At 36.6% G+C, this 21,408-nt stretch overlaps 1 protein-coding gene across 12 annotated transcripts in view; it reads left to right on the top strand.

Moving 5' to 3' along the window:
* The window catches only part of FAM172A (family with sequence similarity 172 member A), a 424,698-nt gene that overhangs the window by 30,393 nt on the left and 372,897 nt on the right, over positions 1-21,408 (top strand). For 10 of the 12 annotated variants that reach the window (XM_027038012.2, XM_027037994.2, XM_015065295.3 and 7 more), the window contains exon 2: positions 19,636-19,737. In XM_027038012.2, the coding sequence (XP_026893813.1) occupies positions 19,668-19,737 (70 nt within the window). In that variant the 5' untranslated portion in view covers positions 19,636-19,667. Of the gene's footprint in view, positions 1-7,380; positions 7,505-19,635; positions 19,738-21,408 lie in introns of those variants that run through there. The other 2 variants (XM_015065253.3, XM_015065312.3) reach the window with 1 other exon arrangement.

The following is a 21,408-nucleotide window of genomic DNA, read 5'->3' as shown; positions in this document are numbered from 1 at the left end:
TGTATACTTTGCAAGTAAGTTATTACTGCTATTTCATGGTATTGGCTACTTTGAAATCTTATGAATGTAGTTAATTTCTCTTTGTTTAATTTGACCTGGAGTTATGTATATTTATAATATTATTTATGTTTACCATAGAGTTAAAGTCTGTTAAGTAGCTTACATGACATTTATATTTGACCCATATAAAGGAGGTTATTTGTTTTACATGTTCTGTTTTTGCAGAATTTTGAGAATATCTTTTTGAGAATTATTTTGTCCTCATCCATAGCTCTGCTATTTCTGCTCCATATTATGAAAACTTCATAAAAGATTGCTTAAATTAGTTTTTGTTTTGAGGGGCTTCAAAATTGAGAACTTAGTCCTTGTTTAATTTTTTAGCTTCAGCTTTAGCATTGTCTTGCAGATACTCGAAGGATTTCATTCTAGTCTTGTTTAGTTTGTCTTTTTGCTAGGCAAATAGTAATGTGAAACCTATCCAGATGACTTACAGTTTTGGAACCTGTTAAAAGGCATGGTAGTACATCATTAGTTTCTTCTAAAATCTTTGTATATGAGGGGCGCCTGGATGGCTCAGTCGGTTAAGCGTCCGACTTTGGCTCAGGTCACCATCTCGCGGTCTGTGAGTTCGAGCCCCGTGTCGGGCTCTGTGCTGACTGCTCAGAGCCTGGAGCCTGTTTCGGATTCTGTGTCTCCCTCGCTCTCTGACCCTCCCCCGTTCATGCTCTGTTTCTCTCTGTCTCAAAAATAAATAAACGTTAAAAAAAAATTTAAAATCTTTGTACATGATATTCCTTACCTTTTGACTTTTTCTTTTAGATATTTGATTTACCAAAAGTATTGTCAGGAATGATGAGGAGTGTTTTTATCAATCTTAATTCTGAACAGCAAACCAAATAGACTGAGACAGTTTTGGTTGACAGCTGTCATCTATATGTAATTAACTATGTCCAACTTACTCAGACTCCATATTGGACTACTTGCTGATAATATAAATTAGTACACAAAAGTGAAAACTTCCTATAGGATAAATGAGAAGTTGAAACTGGAATAGTTTTTTGATTGAAGTTAAATAGTAGGACTCCACCATGCAGGTAAAGGAGCTCATAAGTAGGAGCTCCTATCCAGAAGACTAGAGTTAAAATCCCAACCATCCCTTGCCGATCTGGCATACCTGACCCAGGTTACTTTGCTTTTCGTATATCCCATGATGCCTCATCTCTGTAAAATGCAGATATGTCAACCCCTCCTTTCCCTGACAGTTGTGGTGATAACCTAATAAAGTAATGGGTATGAAAGCACTTGTTAACTTTGTGACCAACATATGCTATTTAGGAGATATTTAGAACAGTATTCTTCTTTGGATAGATTTTTACCTAAATGAAGTTAGAACTCACATACTTGAACATTTTCCAGACACATATTTAATAAGATTAGAAAAGAATATAAACGGGGCACTTGGGTGGCTCATTTAGTTAAGTGTCTCACTCTTGGTTTCGGCTCAGGTCACGATCTCACAGTGTTGTGGGTTTGAGCTTCACATCAGACTCTCCACTGACAGCCCAGAGGCTGCTTGGGATTCTTTCTGTCTCTGTCTCTGTCTCTCTCTCTCTCTCTCCCCCTCCCTCTCCTCCCTCTGCCCCTCCTCCACTTGTGCTCTGTCTCTCTCAAAATAAATAAACTTAAAAAAAAAAGAATACAAACAAATTATATGAAGAAAATTAATTGATATTTCATTATGATTATCTTCAGTATAGTTTTGGAAACCCAAGTCAACTCAACAGGTATTTATTATAGGGCTTTATTATTTCTTTTTAGAATTCATCCAAACAGTGCACATCAGAAGTTTCTCATTCCTCGAAGTTGGACTAATTTGGGTATCCTTGTGTTTGAGTACAAATTAATTGGAATCCAATTTTGTTTGATATTATGTGGATTACTAATATTTATAGAGAAATTTATTGTTTTCAAAATGTGTATGCATTTTTTTTAAACATTTATTTTTTGAGAGAGAGAGAACAGGCATGCGAGTGGGGGTGGGGCAGAGAGAGGAGGACAGAAGATCTGAAGCCTGCTTCACACTGACAGCAGTGAGCCCCATGTGGGACTCAAACTCATGAGCTGTGAGATCATGACCTAAGCCCAAGTCTGACGCTCAACCAACTGAGCCACCCAGGCGCCCCTTCCATACATTCTTTGATATAATCTTCATAATTGCCCTGTAAAAGGAAGTGCTGTTATTTTTCTTAAGGAAGTTATGACTTTCTCAAGATAACCCACCTTGTAGGTGGTAGAATGGAGATTAAAATGCTGAATTTCTCATACCAAACCTCCTATATCACATTGACTGGGAAACTAAGAAATTACTTCAGAAAGCGTTAGATTGGATTCAGGTATGTCAACTTTGATCCAAGCATCGATGACATTCTCAGTAGAAGATGCCATTTTCTATGTACCATGAGCCCATATTACCCTGGGCTTTGTCTTCTGTGTCTGCTCTAGCCTGATACGCTTGTTCTTGTGCCTTTTCCCCAGTCCGATATGTATATGCACACACACCCTCCAAACTTCTTTTTTTTTTTTTCTGAGAGAGAGAGTGAATATCTTAAGTAGGCTTCATGCTCAGCATAGAGCCCAATGTGGGGTCAGTGTCACAACTGTGAGATCATGACATGAACCGAAATCAAGAGTTAGTTACTGAATAGACTGAACCACGCAGGTGCCCCCAAACATACATTTTTTGTGCTTCAGCCTCAGAACTATAAGCTGTCCAGGATTATTATGAAGTAACCTTTGCTGATGAGCAATTTCTGAATAACATAGATATTTTAATTATAATTCGGGTAAATCTTTTGGTTTCTCGCAAATCTTTGGTACCAATTCAAAAAGTACTTGTGGCACTACTTACCACAAGAAGGGCATTATGAGCTGGATTTCCAGAGCCTGACTTAGTAAACGTAGATTCTTTGGGGCCAAATCAGCTCTAAAGGTCCCAGGGAATTACCCCAGTTTTACTTGTCTTGTGATGTATTTTATACTTGCATCGTTGCATTCAGAATGGGAGGTGGAAAGCCTTCAATTGCAAAATCATCTATATCTAGTCCTTATTTAATACCTACCTAAAAACAAGCAGATGTAGGAAACTTAGGCTTCTGTATATTTCCCTGTACATATTATAAGTGCTCATGCCATATTTTGAGCAAACAGGGCAACTAAGAAATATTCTACTCTTTCATGTTTTGAAATGCTGACTGGATAAAGATTACACATGACAAGTTATTTATAGATTTATACTTAGTGGATTCTCTGTTGGAATCATAGAAGGAAAGAAGATATGATAATTGCTTTGTGTAGTTCACAGAATGAAATTGCAAACTGAGATGTTTTGAATCTTGTTTATACTACAACCATTTCTAGGAAACCATATTTAAACAGCAGTGGTTATCATGAAGTATACAACGTGTCAACTGTGTCCCAATTGACATCAGTAAAAACCGTCTACCACTTTATTCCCTATAACCTAACCTCCATCAGATAATACTAAATAAACTATGTTGAGTGCACATATTAATATATATCAAATGTATCAAACGGGTTGCTGGCCACATTTTCAGTAGTGTTTATCTGTGGTCATGCAGGTTATAACTCTGAATTTTTATTAGGAAAACTAAATTGAGAATTTATAATGTTCCTGATTTAGCTTCACCAGCTGTACCACAGCCAAGGAAGATAACTTGAGAGGGCAAAAATCTAACAGTGAATGAGAGAGCAACAGACAAATTGCTTTCGCTTCATGCTTACCTGCTTTGCATCTGCTGCTAGAAGGTTTAGGATCACAGATAATAATTAGTACTCTTGTAACATACATATCATCACTTAAGTAAATTGCAATGTGAAATTTTTTGGTTATATCATAAAATAAGAATATGATTATTGGTATATAATTTTGAGAATCTTGAAAATTATTCTTTAAAATGTGAATTTCTCCCCCAACCCCCGTCTCTTATTTGTAAATTCAGCAAATAATCAGTGACTTCCAAACATGGCAGACATGTGCTAGGGACAGATACAATACCTGTCCTCAGTGAGATCAAAATCTAAAGGGGGGATATGTGTTAAACATTGTGGAGTATTTAGAGCTTTTTCCAAGGTTTTGCTTTGTTTTGTTTTTAGATATAATTGACATGTAACACTATGTAAGTCTAAGGTATACAGTGTAATGATTTATATACATACGTATGGCAGAATCATTCCACAATAAGGTTGGTTAACACATCCATCACCTCATGTAGTTAACCTGCTTCCTGTGTGTGTGTGATGAGAGCTTTTAAGATCTACTCTCTTAGCAACTTTCAAGTTTGCAATATAGGATTGTTAACTGTAGTCACCCTGCTCTACGTTAGATCTCCAGAACTTTAAAATGTGAATCTTGAAAATGACTCTAGCACCAAAAATATTCTATAATTTCACTTTCATTGAAACAGTCACAATGAGATAATAGTGTACATTCTTCTGTTTAAAATTTTTTTTAATTAAAAAAATTTTTTTAACATTTATTTATTATTGAGAGACAGACCGTTAGCAGGGGAGGGGCAGAGAGAGACGGAGACACAGAATCTGAAGCAGGCTCCAGGCTCTGAGCTGTCAGTACAGAGCCCGACGCGGGGCTAGAACTCACAAATCAAGAGATCATGATCTGAGCTGAAGTCGGACGCTTAACTGACTGAGCCACTCAGCCGCTCCTCTGTTTAAAATTTTTTTAATATTTATTTATTTTTGAGAGAGAGAGGGCGAGCAAGCAGGGGAAGGGTAGACAGAGAAGAAGAAAGAATCTGAAGCAGGCTCCAGGCTTTCAGCTGTCAGCACAAAGCCTGACACGGGGCTCAAACTCATGTACTGTGAGATCGTGACCTGAGCCAAAGTCAGACGCTTAACTGACAGAGCCACCCAGGCACCCCAAATTCTTCTGTTTAGTAATCAGGCAATTTGGGGCCATTGAAAAATAACCAAACCACTTATATTTAGAAGAAATATTGGATTGGCAGGAGGATAGATTAATTAAACACTGCAAGAAGCCCTTGTAGATAGTTATGGAATTGTTAACAGAGTGCAGTGCATGAGATTTCTCATTATGAACATTTCTTTTTTCTTTTTCTTTTTCTTTCTTTCCTTTTTTTTTTTTTTTTTTTTTTGAGCGAGATGGAGAGTATGCAAGTGCAGGAAAGATAGTTGGGGGGTGGGGAGAAAGAGAGACAGACAGACAGGTAGACAATCTCATGCAGGCTAAATGCCCAGCACAGAGCCCAACATGGGGCTCAATCTCATGACCCTGATACCATAACCTGACCCAAAGTCAAAAGACATGCTTAGCCAACTGAACCATCCAGGTACCCCGTGAACATTTCTCTTTAATTTCTGCTATAGGATGGTGTATAATAGGGAATTGCTGGTAAAACTTGTATGGAAACCTGTGGGACTTGACAGATAAGACCAATTCCTGCATGTAAATAGATAAACCTTTATAACAGTGTTGTAATTATCATTCTAGGTCTTACGTATTTTACAAGTTGGCAGTTTGTTTTGCTAGCCACCCCCCCCCCCCAAGCCATGAACATGTCTGTTTTACTCACCGCTGCACCCTGGTATCTTATACATTGCCCATCATACAAACTATGATATGTTTCTTGAAGGAATGTAGACACATTTTATTCATGTAGATTGATAGAATTTTTAGTTCCCTATTCACAGAAGAAAAACAACTTCTTTCCTGCTAAGTGGAAATGCCTTCCTACTCAAAAGTACTCTCATATTCAACTTTTTCCTATTAGGAAACCTCACTCCATTGAGAAGCAGTGTTATTACTGGTAATAGCAATGATCAGATGTATATACCTTCTATAATATTAATTCTCAGCCACCATTATTTGGGCTATATTTTATAAATGAGGATACTGAAGATTTTGGATATTAAGTGACTTGTTCCTGACCACAGAGCTATTATTAAGCAGTGAAACCAGGATACATTTATGACAATTAAAAAATATATAAGCCAGAGTATATTGAGCACTTAATTATGCATCAGGTACTATGCTAGATCTTTTATTTTCCATTTAATCTGAGTGTAACCATATGAGGGAAACATGATTATCATTGTTATTTTTCACATTTGGAAATAAGGCACAGAGAAGCTAAATAATTTGTCAGGGGTATGTGGTAGTTGATGGTAAAGCCAGATGGTCTTTCCTCTTATACCACCTGCCCCCACCCCACCCTCCCTCAGTCAGAATTGAGATAAGGACAATATGATTTATGACTGTTTGAGACATTCATAGTTTTAAAATATTATTTTCAGTGTTGGTATTTTTATTTTCTGCTATACTTAGCTGATTATGAAAATGCCTCAGTTTTTAAAGATAGTTATGAAATAGCCGTCCAAAAGGAAACTGAAATTTTCTTTGTGGATAGCAAATAAATTGGGTTCCTCAGTCAGAGGAATTTTCAGTGTTGTTTTATTATTGTCATGAATGTAGTTTTTATAGAATTTCATTAACAGTTATAGATTGACTAAATTAGTTTAACTTTTTCCATTGTATGTGTTTCATTTTTGTCTCTTAAACCTTAGGAGTAGTGTTTTTGTTTGTTTGTTTGTTTGTTTGTTTTACTCTTCATGGGCATACTGGGAAAAAACTTCTATTTGTGGTGTAAATGCCTTCCCTTTGGCCAAAATGGAGCAGAATTAGATCTTAATAAATCATAATTTTATATTATGATTGTTTACTGGAGTGCCATTTATATGGCTTCCAGATACTGAATTTGACATAGTTTCATTTTTAAAACGGGCTAATTTTTTCCCTTAAAGTTATATTTTGAATTACACCAGAGGTAGCTTATAGCTACCTTACATAGTTTGTATTTTTCTCCTTCTGCTGTCTGTTCCAGGTCGAAGACATTCTGACTTTGTAATTGGCACAAGCTTATAGTTCATTTTAAAAGAAATTTCAGGCTTTTGAAATTACCTGGAGATTAAAAAAAAAAATTAGATGATAGAGAACTAAACTTACACAGTAAGTTTAGCTAAATTACATTCGGCAACTTTAGGTATCTGTATGTATAAGGCATTGTGTTTGGTGACATGAGAGATATAAAGATGACAAAAACTTGATACCTTTATCCTGGGACTTGTAATCTGTTAGCCAACCCAGACAAATACATAAATAACTATAATGCAAGGCAGGCTATGATAAGTAACTGTGGTATAGGCATCAACAAAGTGCAGTGGGAAATCAGAATAGAGATTAATCCCAACTGGGAGGATCTATGAAGTTCTCATGGAGTAGGTAGGATTGAGTAGAGCTTAATTTATTGCTTTCATTCATTCTAGACTGTCTTCTGAAGATTGATGTCTATTTCCTTGAGCTCTTTAATTTTGTTACCAATTTGGATAAGCATGGCACAAATCCAGCAGGGAGGTCCAGATGAAAAAGAAAAGACTACAGCACTGAAAGGTACATGCTTAATTTGCTTTTTTAGGGGTTTTCATTGTTCCTCATGAAGGTATAGGAATATTTAGGTGATCTTCCTTTCATTTCAGTTCTAAAATAAGAATATTAGTATTTAATTCGTTTGTAACTCTTTGTATCCCTCACAACTGTCTCAGTGTCTGAAGTGTAGTATGTACTCAGTAAATAAATCACAGAATCACATACTTTTACAACTGTAGGAAATCTTAACTCTTTTCTTATCCAAAGTCATCTATTTAAAGGTAAAACTAACGCTATAAGTCTCTTGAGTCAAGATTAAGTGCCATTATCATATTTTTGTTGATCAGAATGTCATGCTTGGCTAGGGTAATGGTGTGCCTAATAATCCAGTATTCTATCTTCATGGCATTAATTAGGAATATATTTTTGATAGTTTTTAAAATTAAAAAAAAATTATTTTAGAGGGAGAGAGAATTCGTAAGCGGGGGAAAGGGGCAGAAGGAGAGAGAGAGACTCTTAAGCAGTCTCCACACTCAGCATGGAGCCTGATGCAGGGCTTGATCCCACGACCCTGGGAGTCAGATGCTCAGCCTACTGAGCCACCCGCACGCCCTGAATTAGGAATATTTTTTGAGAGGCTTTCCATGTTAACATCTCAGAAAGAATCTGCCCAAGACATTCTTCTGGAATTTTGAATTCTAGACTTTTTAAGTCTGCAATCTAAAAGAATTTTACTCCTAAATGTGCATTTTTGAGCTGAAAGATTTCTTCATTATTACATATTTCAATCTGTCTAGTGACTTACCCCAGATCACCTTACCTAAGTAATTTGTATGTGGTCTCATAGTTACTTTCTTTGATGGTGAAAGAAAATCTTACGGATTTTCTAAACGTTGAGATGCCATCTGTTGCTAGATAATGAATCTTTTGTTCAGTGTACAGTCTTTGTGGTCTTCAAGATGCTTTGTAGGTGATGGCCCAAATGAATATGTACCAGACCATCTTAGTTGCAGCCATTTCTCTGAATCCCTCACTGCTATCCTGCCCTGCTTTATGAGGCTGGATGATAAAGATATCTCAAGATTCTCTCTTTCAATCTTACTTTATCTCTTTTCTTGAAAGCGTAAAACATATAAGTATGTAATAAAGAAGCCAGCCTCATCTTGTCCCTGCTTTTAGAGCTAATGTTCTCTCAATGGAATGGTGTAGCTAGCCTGTACCTTCAAAAATGGAAAATGGCTAAGAGCATTACTTTCTTCTCACATATGTGAGAGATGATGTAATGGATCAGAGTGGTCGCAGAAAGGATGATGACAGATTCTGGTTGTGTTGTGAAGAAAGAGATGACATGATTTGCTGTTGGGTCAACAAGATAAATTCGAATGCCCTTGGCCTAAAAAGCTCTTAGATTTGTTAGATTAAGAAAACTGGGAGAAACAGGTTGTGGTGATTGTAGTGGAAAGCAGGAGTTAGGTTTTAGATATATTAAATGTTAAACTGAGGTGCTTCATAAACAGGAAGGTAAAGAGGTTGAGTATGGAGTTTGGGAGAGCATTTGAGTTAGAGATAAAAGTTTGAGGAAACATTAGTGTAGAGGTAATATTTAAAGAACCATGGGTCCTAATTGAGATCACTGGAGATGTCAATGTAGACAGGAAAAAGATCTGTAGATTGAGCCCTAGGGCATCTCAACTCTAGGGTCAGGAAGATGACCAGGAACCATCAAAAGAAGCTGAAAATGAATTTCTAGGAAGAAAGGCTAAGAACCACGAGCAAGAGACAGAGATCCTGAATGCCAAATGTAAAAAAAATGGGAGTAATTAATTTAGTCATGATAATTCATGTTATACAAGGACTGAGAAATTACTTTTGGAATTTACAGTGCGGAGGTCATTGGTGACCATCAAAAAGAGCTATTTTCATGAACTGATGGAAATTAAAGCTCTTTTGGAGAGCTTCGGTAGAGAATGGGAAGAGAGGAATGGGAGACAGTTGTGGACAACCCTGTAGAAGGTTTTACTGCATGCTTGTATGCTGCTGGGGATGACTAGCACTCTCAGAATAATGGTTGATTTAGGAGAGAGGGCAAGGAATGTATGTAAGTCTCCTTCTAAATAGACTCTCTGGCTTTCCAACTAGATGGGTTTTGTGAGTCTTCAACCTTACTCTGTAATGTGAAAATTTGAATCTTTCAAGTTATGGTTCCAATTTACACTTCCTCAAGCAGTTTGTAAGAGTTTACATAGGTTTTCTGGGTTTTGGAGGTACAATTATGTAAAAAGAGTATGGATAGGGTCTAAAGATGAAACTGTCTGGATTTAAGCTCAGGTTTTTCTGCTTAGCTTCTCTGAATCTGTTAATTCATCAGTACTATAGGAATAAGAATGTTTAGTGCACATGAATTTGTAACAATTCATGAAGGAGTTAAATAGGAAATATTAGAAAACAAAATGGCAGTGCATTGCAAAGTATATTTCAAACAAATTGTCAAACTGAATAAAACTTTATCTTTCAAAAAGTCTACTTACCAGTTTTTTTTTAAAATTTTTTTTTTTAACGTGTATTTATTTTTGAGAAAGAGAGAGACAGAGCATGAACGGGGGAGGGGCAGAGAGAGAGGGAGACACAGAATCGGAAGCAGGCTCCAGGCTCTGAGCCATCAGCCCAGAGCCGGATGCGGGGCTCGAACTCACGGACCGCGAGATCGTGACCTGAGCTGAAGTTGGACGCTTAACCGACTGAGCCAGCCAGGTGCCCCTCTACTTACGAGTTTTATGTTTTATGGATTATGTTTTTGGTGTCATATTCTTTGCCTAACCCTAGTTTATGAAGATTTTCTCCTGTGTTTTCTCCTAAAAAGTTCTATAATTTTAGATTTTACTTTTAAATTAATGACACATTTGGAGTTAATTTTTATAGAAGGTATGAGACCTAAGTCATGGGGTTTTTGTTTGTTTTGCCTATTAATTTCTATTTGTGACAGCACATTTGTGAAAAAGACTGTCTTTCCACCATGGAATTACTTTGTCCATCTTTGTCAAAAATGGGTATATTTGGGTATTTGGGTGGCCTCATTTTGGGTTCTCTGTTTTGTTCCATGGATCTGTGTCTATCTCTTTGTTAACACTGTTGATTACTGTACTGTATAGTATGTCTTAAAATTGAGTAGAGTGATTCTTCCCATTTCATTCTTTTTCAAAAGTTTTAGCTTTTAGGTATTCTAGGTTGTTTGCTTTTCCATATACGTTTTAGAGTTAAATTATCCATATCTGCAAAAAAAATTTACTGAGATTTGATTAATATTCTATTTAAGCCTATAGATGAATATGGGGAATATTGACATCTTTATTGAGTCTTTCAATCCATGACATGGTATATCTCTGATTTATTTAGATCTTTGATTTCCTTTATCAGCATTTTGTAGTTTTCAGCATATAGGTCTTAAATATTTATTGGATTTATAACCTAAGTATTAATTCTTTAGGGTGATTATAAACAGTGTTGTATTCTTAATTTCAGTTGCCACGTGTTTATTCTTTTTTTTTTTAATATATGAAATTTATTGTCAAATTGGTTTCCATACAACACCCAGTGCTCATCCCAAAAGATGCCCTCTTCAATACCCATCACCTCCCCTCCCCTCCCTCCCACCCCCCATCAACCCTCAGTTTGTTCTCAGTTTTTAAGAGTCTCTTATGCTTTGGCTCTCTCCCACTCTAACCTCTTTTTTTTTTTTAATTCCTTCCCCACCCCCATGGGTTTCTGTTAAGTTTCTCAGGATCCACATAAGAGTGAAACCATATGGTATCTGTCTTTCTCTGTATGGCTTATTTCACTTAGCATCACACTCTCCAGTTCCATCCACGTGGCTACAAAGGGCCATATTTCATTCTTTCTCATTGCCACGTAGTACTCCATTGTGTATATAAACTACAATTGCTTTATCCACTCATCACTTGATGGACATTTAGGCTCTTTCCACAATTTGGCCATTGTTGAGAGTGCTTCTATAAACATTGGGGTACGAGTGCCCCTATGCATCAGTACTCCTGTATCCCTTGGGTAAATTCCTAGCAGTGCTACTGCTGGGTCATAGGGTAGATCTATTTTTAATTTTTTGAGGAACCTCCACACTGTTTTCCAGAGTGGCTGCACCAATTTGCATTCCCACCAACAGTGCAAGAGGGTTCCCGTTTCTCCACATCCTCTCCAGCATCTATAGTCTCCTGATTTGTTCATTTTCAGTTGCCACGTGTTTACTGATAGTTTATGGAAATGTGATCAAGTTTTGTTTGTTGATATTATGTCTAATGGCTCTCCTAATGTCACTTAATAGTTCTAGGAGTTTTGGGGGTAGATTCCTTCAGATTTTCTGTTAGGCCATCAGGTTGTTTGCACATTTGACGGTTTAATTTCTCCCTTTCCAATCAATATGCCTTTTATTTCCTTTCTTGCTTTTTTGTACTTGATAGAATTCTTAATACTATATTGAATAAGAATAGTGAGAAAATGGACATTCTTTCCTTGTTCATCAGGGGGGTAATAATGAGTAGTGATACTCCCATTTTTACCCCTTTATTTTTAGACCTGTGAATTATGGCTATGGGAGAAACAGCACCACATATTTGAAACTAATTCTGAGTATACACAGCCTTCTAGAGAATCTGGCCTCAGTCCTGCAGGTTCTTTCACTTAGCTGACACAGTAAATGAATCTTCAAAAGGCCATTTCGCCATTCTCTCAAACTAGCTGTTTTAGGATGGTGGGGAAAAGGGTAAGACAAATGAATTTCATGAACATGGGACCATTGCTGCACTTCTTTTGCTGGGAAGTGAGCTCCTTGATCAGAAGCAATGCAATGTGGAATACCATGATGGTGGATAAGGCATTCTGTAACTCCACAAATAGTAGATATGGCAGAAGCATTTCATGTGGGGAAGACAAATCTGTATTCAGAGAAAGTGTCTTTTCCAGTGAGAACAAAAAATGCTACTTCTTTCGTGATGGAAGTAATATGATGTAATCCACTACCACCAGGTAGTTCACTGATTACTCTCGGGAGTGGCAGTGTATTGGAAGCTAAGTGTTATTTTCAGATTCTGGCAGTTTGGACAATCAGTAATGGCTATAGCCAGGTTGGCTTTGGTTAATGTAAGTTCATATTGATGAGCCCATGCCTCCTCCATCCCTGCCACCATGGCTACTTTGTTCATGAGCCCGTTGAGCAATGACAGGGGTGTCTGGGGAAAGAGGCTGACTGGTGTCCAGAGAAAGAGTTATCTTACTCACTTGGTAATTAAAATCTTCCCTCTTTTGAGGTAATCTTTTAGTGGGTATTAAGTTGGGACACAGCTATCTTTCACATCTTTTTCCCATTCAGAGAGGACTGTTCACACACCTCTTTGCCTTATTTCCTCATCACCAATTTTCCAATTATATTCCTTCCAAGTCTCTGGCTGGATAGCCAAACCAGTGGCCACAACCTATGAATCTTTATATAATCACATGTTTGGCCATATCTCTTTCTAGGCAAACGGTAGCCAAGTGCACTGCTCAGTTCTCCCCGCTGGGAAGATTTCCTTTCACCACTTTCCTTCAGTGGTATCCCAGACTCTCTGGCTGGTTTTGGTTGGTGCCTGAATATCATGCAGAACCATCTGTAAACCAGACCTGAGTTTTGCCTTCTATCAGCTGGTGGTAAGAACTCCCCCTGAGGCCTTAGGTGCATGCTGTTAGATAGAAGTTCAGTGTAGCAAGAATGGGGACTTTCTGCATTTGGGCTACTTCATGTAACTTTTGCCTCCAGGGCCTACTCAGTCCTGGTTACAGATACACCATTTCCATTTGATGATGGAGTGCTGTTGTACACACCCAACTTTAGGACTTGGTGGGTCAGATAACATTCAGTTTATAGTGAGCAGCTAAGGTCACATGGTAATTTGGTAGCCTGTGGTTAAGCATTCAGTCTCTCCTAAGGCCTAATGGCAGACCAACGAGAGTAGTTATCTGCAGTAGATGGCAGGGCTTTACTCCAAAATCCTAAGAGCCTGTACTGTGATTCACCAGCAGCTTACTGAAGATTCCAAACAGCATCCCAGGTTTCCTAGTTTAGTGATTTAGTTCTCACTGTAAGGTCTGGCATAAGATGAGTCATTACAGAGCTCTTCAAGAATGCCAGGGTTCTCCTCACAAATTTATTTCTCATTGTAGTAGTGAAAAGTATGTCTTCTGGACCTTCCCATTGTGAGTGAGTACGTCTTCAGTGACAAATCCATTGTAACATTCCTGTCTTCCAAAACCTTTGACCCTTTCCTCTGCATTAAACCAAGGCAGGTCTGACATTTAATCAGTCATTCTAATTCCCCAAGATTCAACGTTAAATATGGAATATCTGCTTAGTGAGCCTATATCAATAAATATGATCTGATTGTTCCTTCTACTATAATCCCATACCCTTAACATTTATTCCCACACATGTTTTCTGGATCTGTCTGTATAAATTAGAAAATCCAAAAGAGTGTTGGATATTGTGCTCCCCCTCACGAGTCATACTATATACCTCACCTTTAGGGGCCTGCTATGACTTGAGTGTAGTTGAAAGTCTAGTTATAAAGAGGGCTTTGGGGAGTGGGTCCTTAAGAGAATCAGCTTTGTCTTGCCTGGCATCAGCCTTGGGCGGGGTGGAGGAGGACATTACTGTTGCCTTAGGCAACACAGGCTGATTCTCTAAGAGTAAGGTAGAGAGACCACTACTACTGAGGATGGGAAGGCTTCTTCCACTGGCAAAGAATTACCACAATTTAGAGGCTTATTGTCTCCAGCTTCTTCAGGGTTTTCCCATGTCACCATTCCAATTTACACGATCCCATTCTTTCCCAGTAGGTGTCCTCACTTTAACAATGGACACCTGTGAGGCTGGTAGTTCTGCTTGGACTGTATTTCAGCTAGTTGCAGGATGAGATTTTGTGTTTGATTTTTAACAATCTCAGCCCTTTGGCTACAAGAGATAAGGGTCACCTTCAGGACATGCTTAGAAAATTACAGGTTATTTATGCTACACTTCAGCTGAGAATTCAAATCCCTGAATGTATCCTTTTTTTTTCCACCACTTTGTTCAGTGACTTTAGGAGCAACCAGCCAATCTCATTATGTTCATTAATTTTCCAAAAGTGTTTGAAAGTATCATATACATATTCACCCAAATTCAAATGTTAATCTCATCCAGAAACACCTTCACAGACACACTCGGAGTAACATTTAACCAAATATCTGGGCATGGTATGGCTCAGTCAAGTTGACACATAAAATTAACCATCACACCATTCCTCTGTCTTTGGACAGTTGGGTTGTTTCTTGGCAGTGAATACTGCTACTATGAGATGGGTGTACAAATATCTGTGTCTCTGTTTTCAATTTTTCTGGATATCAAGTGGTATTTTTATCCAGCTACTTCATATGCTTAGTTGAAGTTTAGAATTCTAGTTGCTGAATCACTTTAATCACCTGAGGCATGTTTTAGAAAAAACACTTGTGTTACATCTGATGCATATTTAAGTTATATGGATCAGTTGTACTGTATTTTAGAGGTGATTGAAGGGATTCTTAATGGAAATGTTTTTTATACTTGATTTCTGCCTAATCCACTGCCTTTGGAACCGAGTCTCTGTATAAACTGCAGCTTGATAGTGTTGCTTTCATTTTAAAAAGTAGAAAACATAATTCCTGATGTGTTCTTTCTCCATGTCTCTCAGTGCTAATGAAATTAAAAAAAAAAATCTATATCTGATTTCCTAGTTAACAGAGGAGAAGTTTGTGGATTTCCTATTTATTCAGTACATTTTGTCATTCACAGGAACATTCTGGGCAAAGTAAAAGCATATTTCTGTATTTATAACTTCCTTTTTTATAAGGTAATGAAGAGAGGGGACACAATATTTTAGGGTTGCATCGAACATAGAGTAAGTGTGGTGATTTTGAAAGAGCATTGAGTTACGTATTGGAAAATACATTTATTCTATTAAACCCACTATACTCTTAGGGTATAATTTTGGACAAGCCATTTTACCTCTCTAAGTTCATTTTCTTGTCTGACAGATAGTGAAGGTGGTAATACATGCTACCATTTTATAGGGTTGTGATGATTAAGTGAGGTAAAGTACGTGACAACTTTAAATTGGTACATAGATGTTAGGTGGCATTTTATGATCTGAGCTGGTAGAGAAATGGTTATTAGACATGATACAACTATCTGCTTATGTATTGGATCATCGCTGTGTGTCTGATTAAAAGGTTTCTAAGTTTTGAACTGTAGAAGATGACTGAAGTGAAGGAGTCAGTTTTGTCTCAGAACCTCAACTCACTGGAGAGAGAGAAGCATTTTCTAACCACTCCAACCCAATTTTGGGTATTAAGTCTTCTATTTTACTCTGTTTCGCAAATATTTACATGGTGTTCAGAACTTTATGAATGAATCAGAAATTTGTCAGCATGTATCCCTTTTTTAGCCCAATATACATATTATGTGACATTTCCAAACATTTTATTATTTTTAAATGTTGAAAATGGTATATTTTTATATGAGTTGAAGTTTATTTGGTATAGCAGTTTGAAGAGTACTAAAAAATGATTTTTTTGAGGGCTTATCTGTATGTCCTACAAGACAGACTAGAGACTGGAGGTAGACAAATTACTTTTTTCTTTGGCATATTTTCATGTTTCATACAGTTGGATTTGTTATATTTCTGTAAGAGAGGAAAAGGGACTGCTTTGCTTTATCATATATCCTAGGAGCTGTTTTCTCTTCAGGAACTTGAGTTAGAATGAATAATCTCAAAACCTAAACTTTCTTAAAAAACATCTTTTCAGAACTGAATAAATTCGAAGTTTATCTTTGTTTTTCTGAGCTTTCATAGGACCCTGTGATGACAAATAGTGAGAATATTTGCCTCATCCCATATTAAAAGCCTAAAAGATACCATTAAATACTTGTTGACAGACTGATTCTAGAGCTGGGGCAGGGAAAAGTTAAGCCTAGAGCAAATATCTTTTTTTTTTTTTTTCTTTCTTTCAGGAATAGAATTTAGTGATTCATTGCCTACATATAACACCCACTGTTCATCCCAACAAGTGTCCTCCTTAATGTCCATTGCCCATTTAGCCCATCTACCCACCCAACACCCATACAGTAACCCTCAGTTTGTTCTATGTAGTTAAGAGTCTCTTATGGTTTGTCTCCCTCTCTATTTTTATATTGTTTTTGCTTCCCTTCCCTTATATTCATCTGTTTTGTATCTTAAATTACACATATGAGTGAAATCATATGATATTTGTCTTTCTCTGACTTATTGCGCTTAGCATAATACACTCTAGTACCATCCACATTGTTGCAAATGGCAAGATTTCATTCTTTTTGATTGCCAAATAATATTCCATTGAATATATATGCCACATCTTCTTTATCCATTCATCAGTCAATGGACATTTGGGCTCCTTTCATACTTTGGCTATTGTCGATAGTGCTGCTATAAACATTTGGGTGCATGTGCCCTTTGAAACAGCACTCCTGTATCCTTTGGATACATACCTAGTAGTGCAATTGCTGGGTCATAGAGTAGTTCTATTTTTGATTTTTTGAGGAACCTGCATGCTGTTTTCCAGAGTGGTTGCACCAGTTTGCATTTCTACCAGCATTGCAAAAGGGCTCCTTTTTCTCTGCATCCCCATCAACGTCTGTTGTTGCCTGAGTTGGTAATGTTAGCCATTCTGACAAGTGTGAGAGGTGGTATCTCATGGTGGTTTTGGTTTGTATTTCCCTGATTACAAATGATGTTGAGCATTTTTTCATGTGTCTGTTAGCCACCTTGGTGTCTTCTTTGGAAAAGTATCTATTCATGTCTTTTGCCCATTCTTTCAGTGGATTATTTGCTTTTTGGGTGTTGAGGTTGAGAAGTTATTTATAGATTTTGGATACCAACCTTGTAGCTGATATGTCATTTGCAAATATCTTCTCCCATTCTGTCAGTTAGTTGCCTTTTAGTTTTGCTGTTTCCTTCCCTGTGCTGAAACTTTTTATCTTGATGAGGTCACAGTAGTTCATTTTTGCTTTGTTTCCTTTGCCTCCAGAGATGTGTTGGGTAAGAAGTTACTGCGACCAAGGTCAAAGAGGTTTTGCCTGTTTTCTCCTTTAGGATTTTGATGGCTTCCTCTCTTACATTTAGGTCTTTCATCCATTTTGAGTTTATATTTGTATGTAATATAAAAAAGTGGTCCAGGTTCATTCTTCTGCATGTCGTCCAGTTTTCCTAACACCATTTGCTGAAGAGTCTGTCTATATTCCATTGGATATTCTTCCCTGCTTTGTCAAAGATTAATTAGCCATACATTTGTGAGTCCGTTTCTGGGTTCTCTATTCTGTTCCTTTGATCTGAGTGTCTGTTTTTGTGTCAGTACCATACTGTCTTGATGATTACAGCTTTGTAATACAGCTTGAAGTCCGGAATTGTGATGCCTGCAACTGTGGAGGCACCTTTGGTTTTCTTTTTCAGGATTGCTTTGGCTCTTCAGAGTCTTTTCTGGACCTGTACAAATTTTAGGATTGTTTGTTCTAGCTCTGTGAAGAATGCTGGTGTTATTTCGGGAGGGATTGCTAGAGCAAGCATCTTGTGGTAACACAAAGTAAGGAAATATTTAAAAAAAAAAAAAAGATAAGAGCATGTCAAAGAGTTATAGGAACCACCTTAAAGCTTACAGTCATGGCCAGTGCTGGAACAATTTGAGCAACAAAATAAATGACATATTGATTGTAACCCAAAGCATATAATAAATATTCATGAATCCATACTGATATAAACAAGATTGAATAAATGTGTAAATGGAGGAAGAGAGACAAAAATTTCATATAAGAGAATTACAAATATATGTAGATGTTCTCTGCTCCATAAGATAGAACATAATTCCACCTATTCCTCCTTGATTGTGGGCTAGACTTACTCGCTTCCAATGAATAGATTATGGAAAAGGAAAAATAGTAACATCATAGTTGAGAAACTGTCAGACAATGCCTTAGCCAACCGATGTAAATTAACATCTCCTGTGATATTCCATGGATATCATTTTCCGCTTGATATGTGTGAAAAGAGGGTCAGTTCACTCTTTCCAAAAGTGGTTTTCTTTCCAAAAACCTGTAACCCTAGTCTAATCACAACAAGTAAAAATCAAACATACCCAAATTGAGGGTCATTCTGCAAAATACCTGACCAGCATTCCTCAAAACCATCAGGATCATGGAAAAGAAGTAAAGACAGAAATCTGTTACAGACCAGAGGATGCTAGGGAGACGTGACAAGTTTATGCAGTGTGGTATCCTACATGGAGTTCTGGAATAGAAGAAGGACATTAATGAAAAAACTGATGAATAATATCTGGGCTTAGTTAATAAGAATGTGCAGACGTTGGTTTCTTCATTTTCGCAAATGTACCCTGGTGATATAGGATGTTAACAATAGGGGAAACTGGGCAAAGGGTATATAGGCAATATCTGTACTATCTTTCAACTTTTTTGTAAATCTAAAATGATTTCAAGATAAAATGTTTATTTAAAAAACTTTGTTGACCATTTTTTTATTGTATGGAAATCAGATAGTGTAAAGAATAAAAACTTCTTTGTGATAATCAAACTTTCTCCATTTACATGTTTTATTTTAATATTATAATTTTTCATATAAAATTTAATAATGTGCTATGTTACCCCTATTTAAATTTATAAGTTTCTTTTTTCATAAATAGTAGTGTCATCTATATGTAAGATTTAGTGACCATTTAAAAATCATCTTAATACCTGAAACTTTTAAACTATATAGATGGAGGTTAAAAAGGTACAAATTAATAGCTGAATATTTTGAGGAGAAGAAGTTCATAATTTACAATAGGGGTACATAGGATCTAATATTGTGATTGTTATGGCAATTATGATTTTGAAAGTGCTTTTGAAATTGTCATGATATAGCACTTTAAGAACTTAGAAACTTTAAAAGCATTATCAATAAGGCAATACATAAAAAGTAAGCTAATAGAACAAAAGAATACTTAAAACCATTTAAAACGAAATCTTTGTAATTAACTATGAAAATATAAGTACATTTTATATTCTTTTCTAGATTTATTATCTAGGATTGATTTGGATGAACTAATGAAAAAAGATGAACCACCTCTTGATTTTCCGGATACCTTGGAAGGATTTGAATATGCTTTTAATGAAAGTAAGTGGTTGCTACATACAAGATTTATGTATCATGCTAATAGAATCATAGGACAGATGTTATTTGCTACTTTTATTTGCCCGTTAGTGTTTTATGTATTTAAGAAATCATGACTTTTCCCTTCATGGTGAAATTCTTCACTCAAGCAAAAGAACCAAATTGTAATTTCCCATAATTGTCACATCACTTAAACCAATGGACATGAATTTGATTTGACTTATGCATTTCAGCCTTGAGCATTTAACTTGCTGGCATCCGGTTGTAATTCCAAATTAAATTGTATAGAAAGATGCTACTTTTCCACATTTTTAAAATGAAATGACTAGCAATTATTATCTTTGACTATATTTTAAAACATAATACTCAATTTTCCATGATTTTTTTCAGGCAACATCCTTATTTTAAAATTTATTAATTAAGTTATGAATAAGGTAAACTTTGCACTTGGGATTTGGGAGAACATACCATAAGTTACAGGGATGTTTCTGGAACAAAGAATTGTGATTCACTGAATTGATAACATGCTGTTGTACCTGAAGGGCATTGCTGTTACAAGCTAGGTAGCATTTGAGGTGTAGCTTTCTGTTCGTTGCTCCATACCCACTACATTGGTGATTTGTTATCATGTCATAGTAGATATCCCTTTGCATTATCAGTTATAGGTATCAGCTTATATAATGATGGTCTCTGTATACGAGAAAATTAAGTGGATTTAAACAGATGATATTAGAAACTTTGATCTGTTTTCTGATATTTTCATGCTTTTTTTAGTAAAGGATATCTTATGCCAAAATATGTATGAGTAGTAATATTTTGTTTTTTTTTAAATTTCTTTATATTTTAATTGACAGAACTAAATGATCACTCAGACAAACATTGCCTTTTTTCCTTTGAAATGATTATTAGATTTTCTCAGAACAGGGATGGGTTGGGATATTGGTATTGTGGCTAAATCATAGAACTATGTTTGCTCTATGGATATCGGACATCGTTTTTCATCAAAGTCTATGTTTCATCTTCCTTGAATATTTCTTTTTTTTTTTTTTTTTTAACGTTTATTTATTTTTGGGACAGAGAGAGACAGAGCATGAACAGGGGAGGGGCAGAGAGAGAGAGGGAGACACAGAATCGGAAACAGGCTCCAGGCTCTGAGCCATCAGCCCAGAGCCTGACGCGGGGTTCGAACTCATGGACCGCGAGATCGTGACCTGGCTGAAGTCGGACGCTTAACCGACTGCGCCACCCAGGCGCCCTATTCCTTGAATATTTCTTAAAGTGAGTAAGAAACAAAAAAAAATAGACTTTTCTTTGTTTTCATTTTTTAAGTTGGGCCCACACCCAGAGTGGAGCTTGCACTCATGATCCTGAGATCAAGAGTCACATGCTATATACCAACTGAGCCAGTGAGACACCCCCAGAAGCAGTACACTTTTAATCTTTCCTTTTATTATCAGATACATATGCACACAACCTTTCACAGTTTTGCACACCTTGGATCCACATATATTGCATTCAGACTTTTGTACATACCTACACTTTTGCATGTACATGTGCCCTTTTGTGTATATATACCATGAAGATGTATGCATCCTTGCACACACTTGCCATTTATTTTTTAAGTATCCTGGACACTGTCTTACATAAATAGTGACTAACAGTATGAGGCAGATA

Source organism: Acinonyx jubatus, chromosome A1 (assembly GCF_027475565.1).
Source record: "Acinonyx jubatus isolate Ajub_Pintada_27869175 chromosome A1, VMU_Ajub_asm_v1.0, whole genome shotgun sequence".
Classification (NCBI taxonomy): Eukaryota; Metazoa; Chordata; class Mammalia; order Carnivora; family Felidae; genus Acinonyx; species Acinonyx jubatus.
Note: the sequence above shows the minus strand (reverse complement) of the source record. Positions and strands in the feature narration are given on the sequence as shown.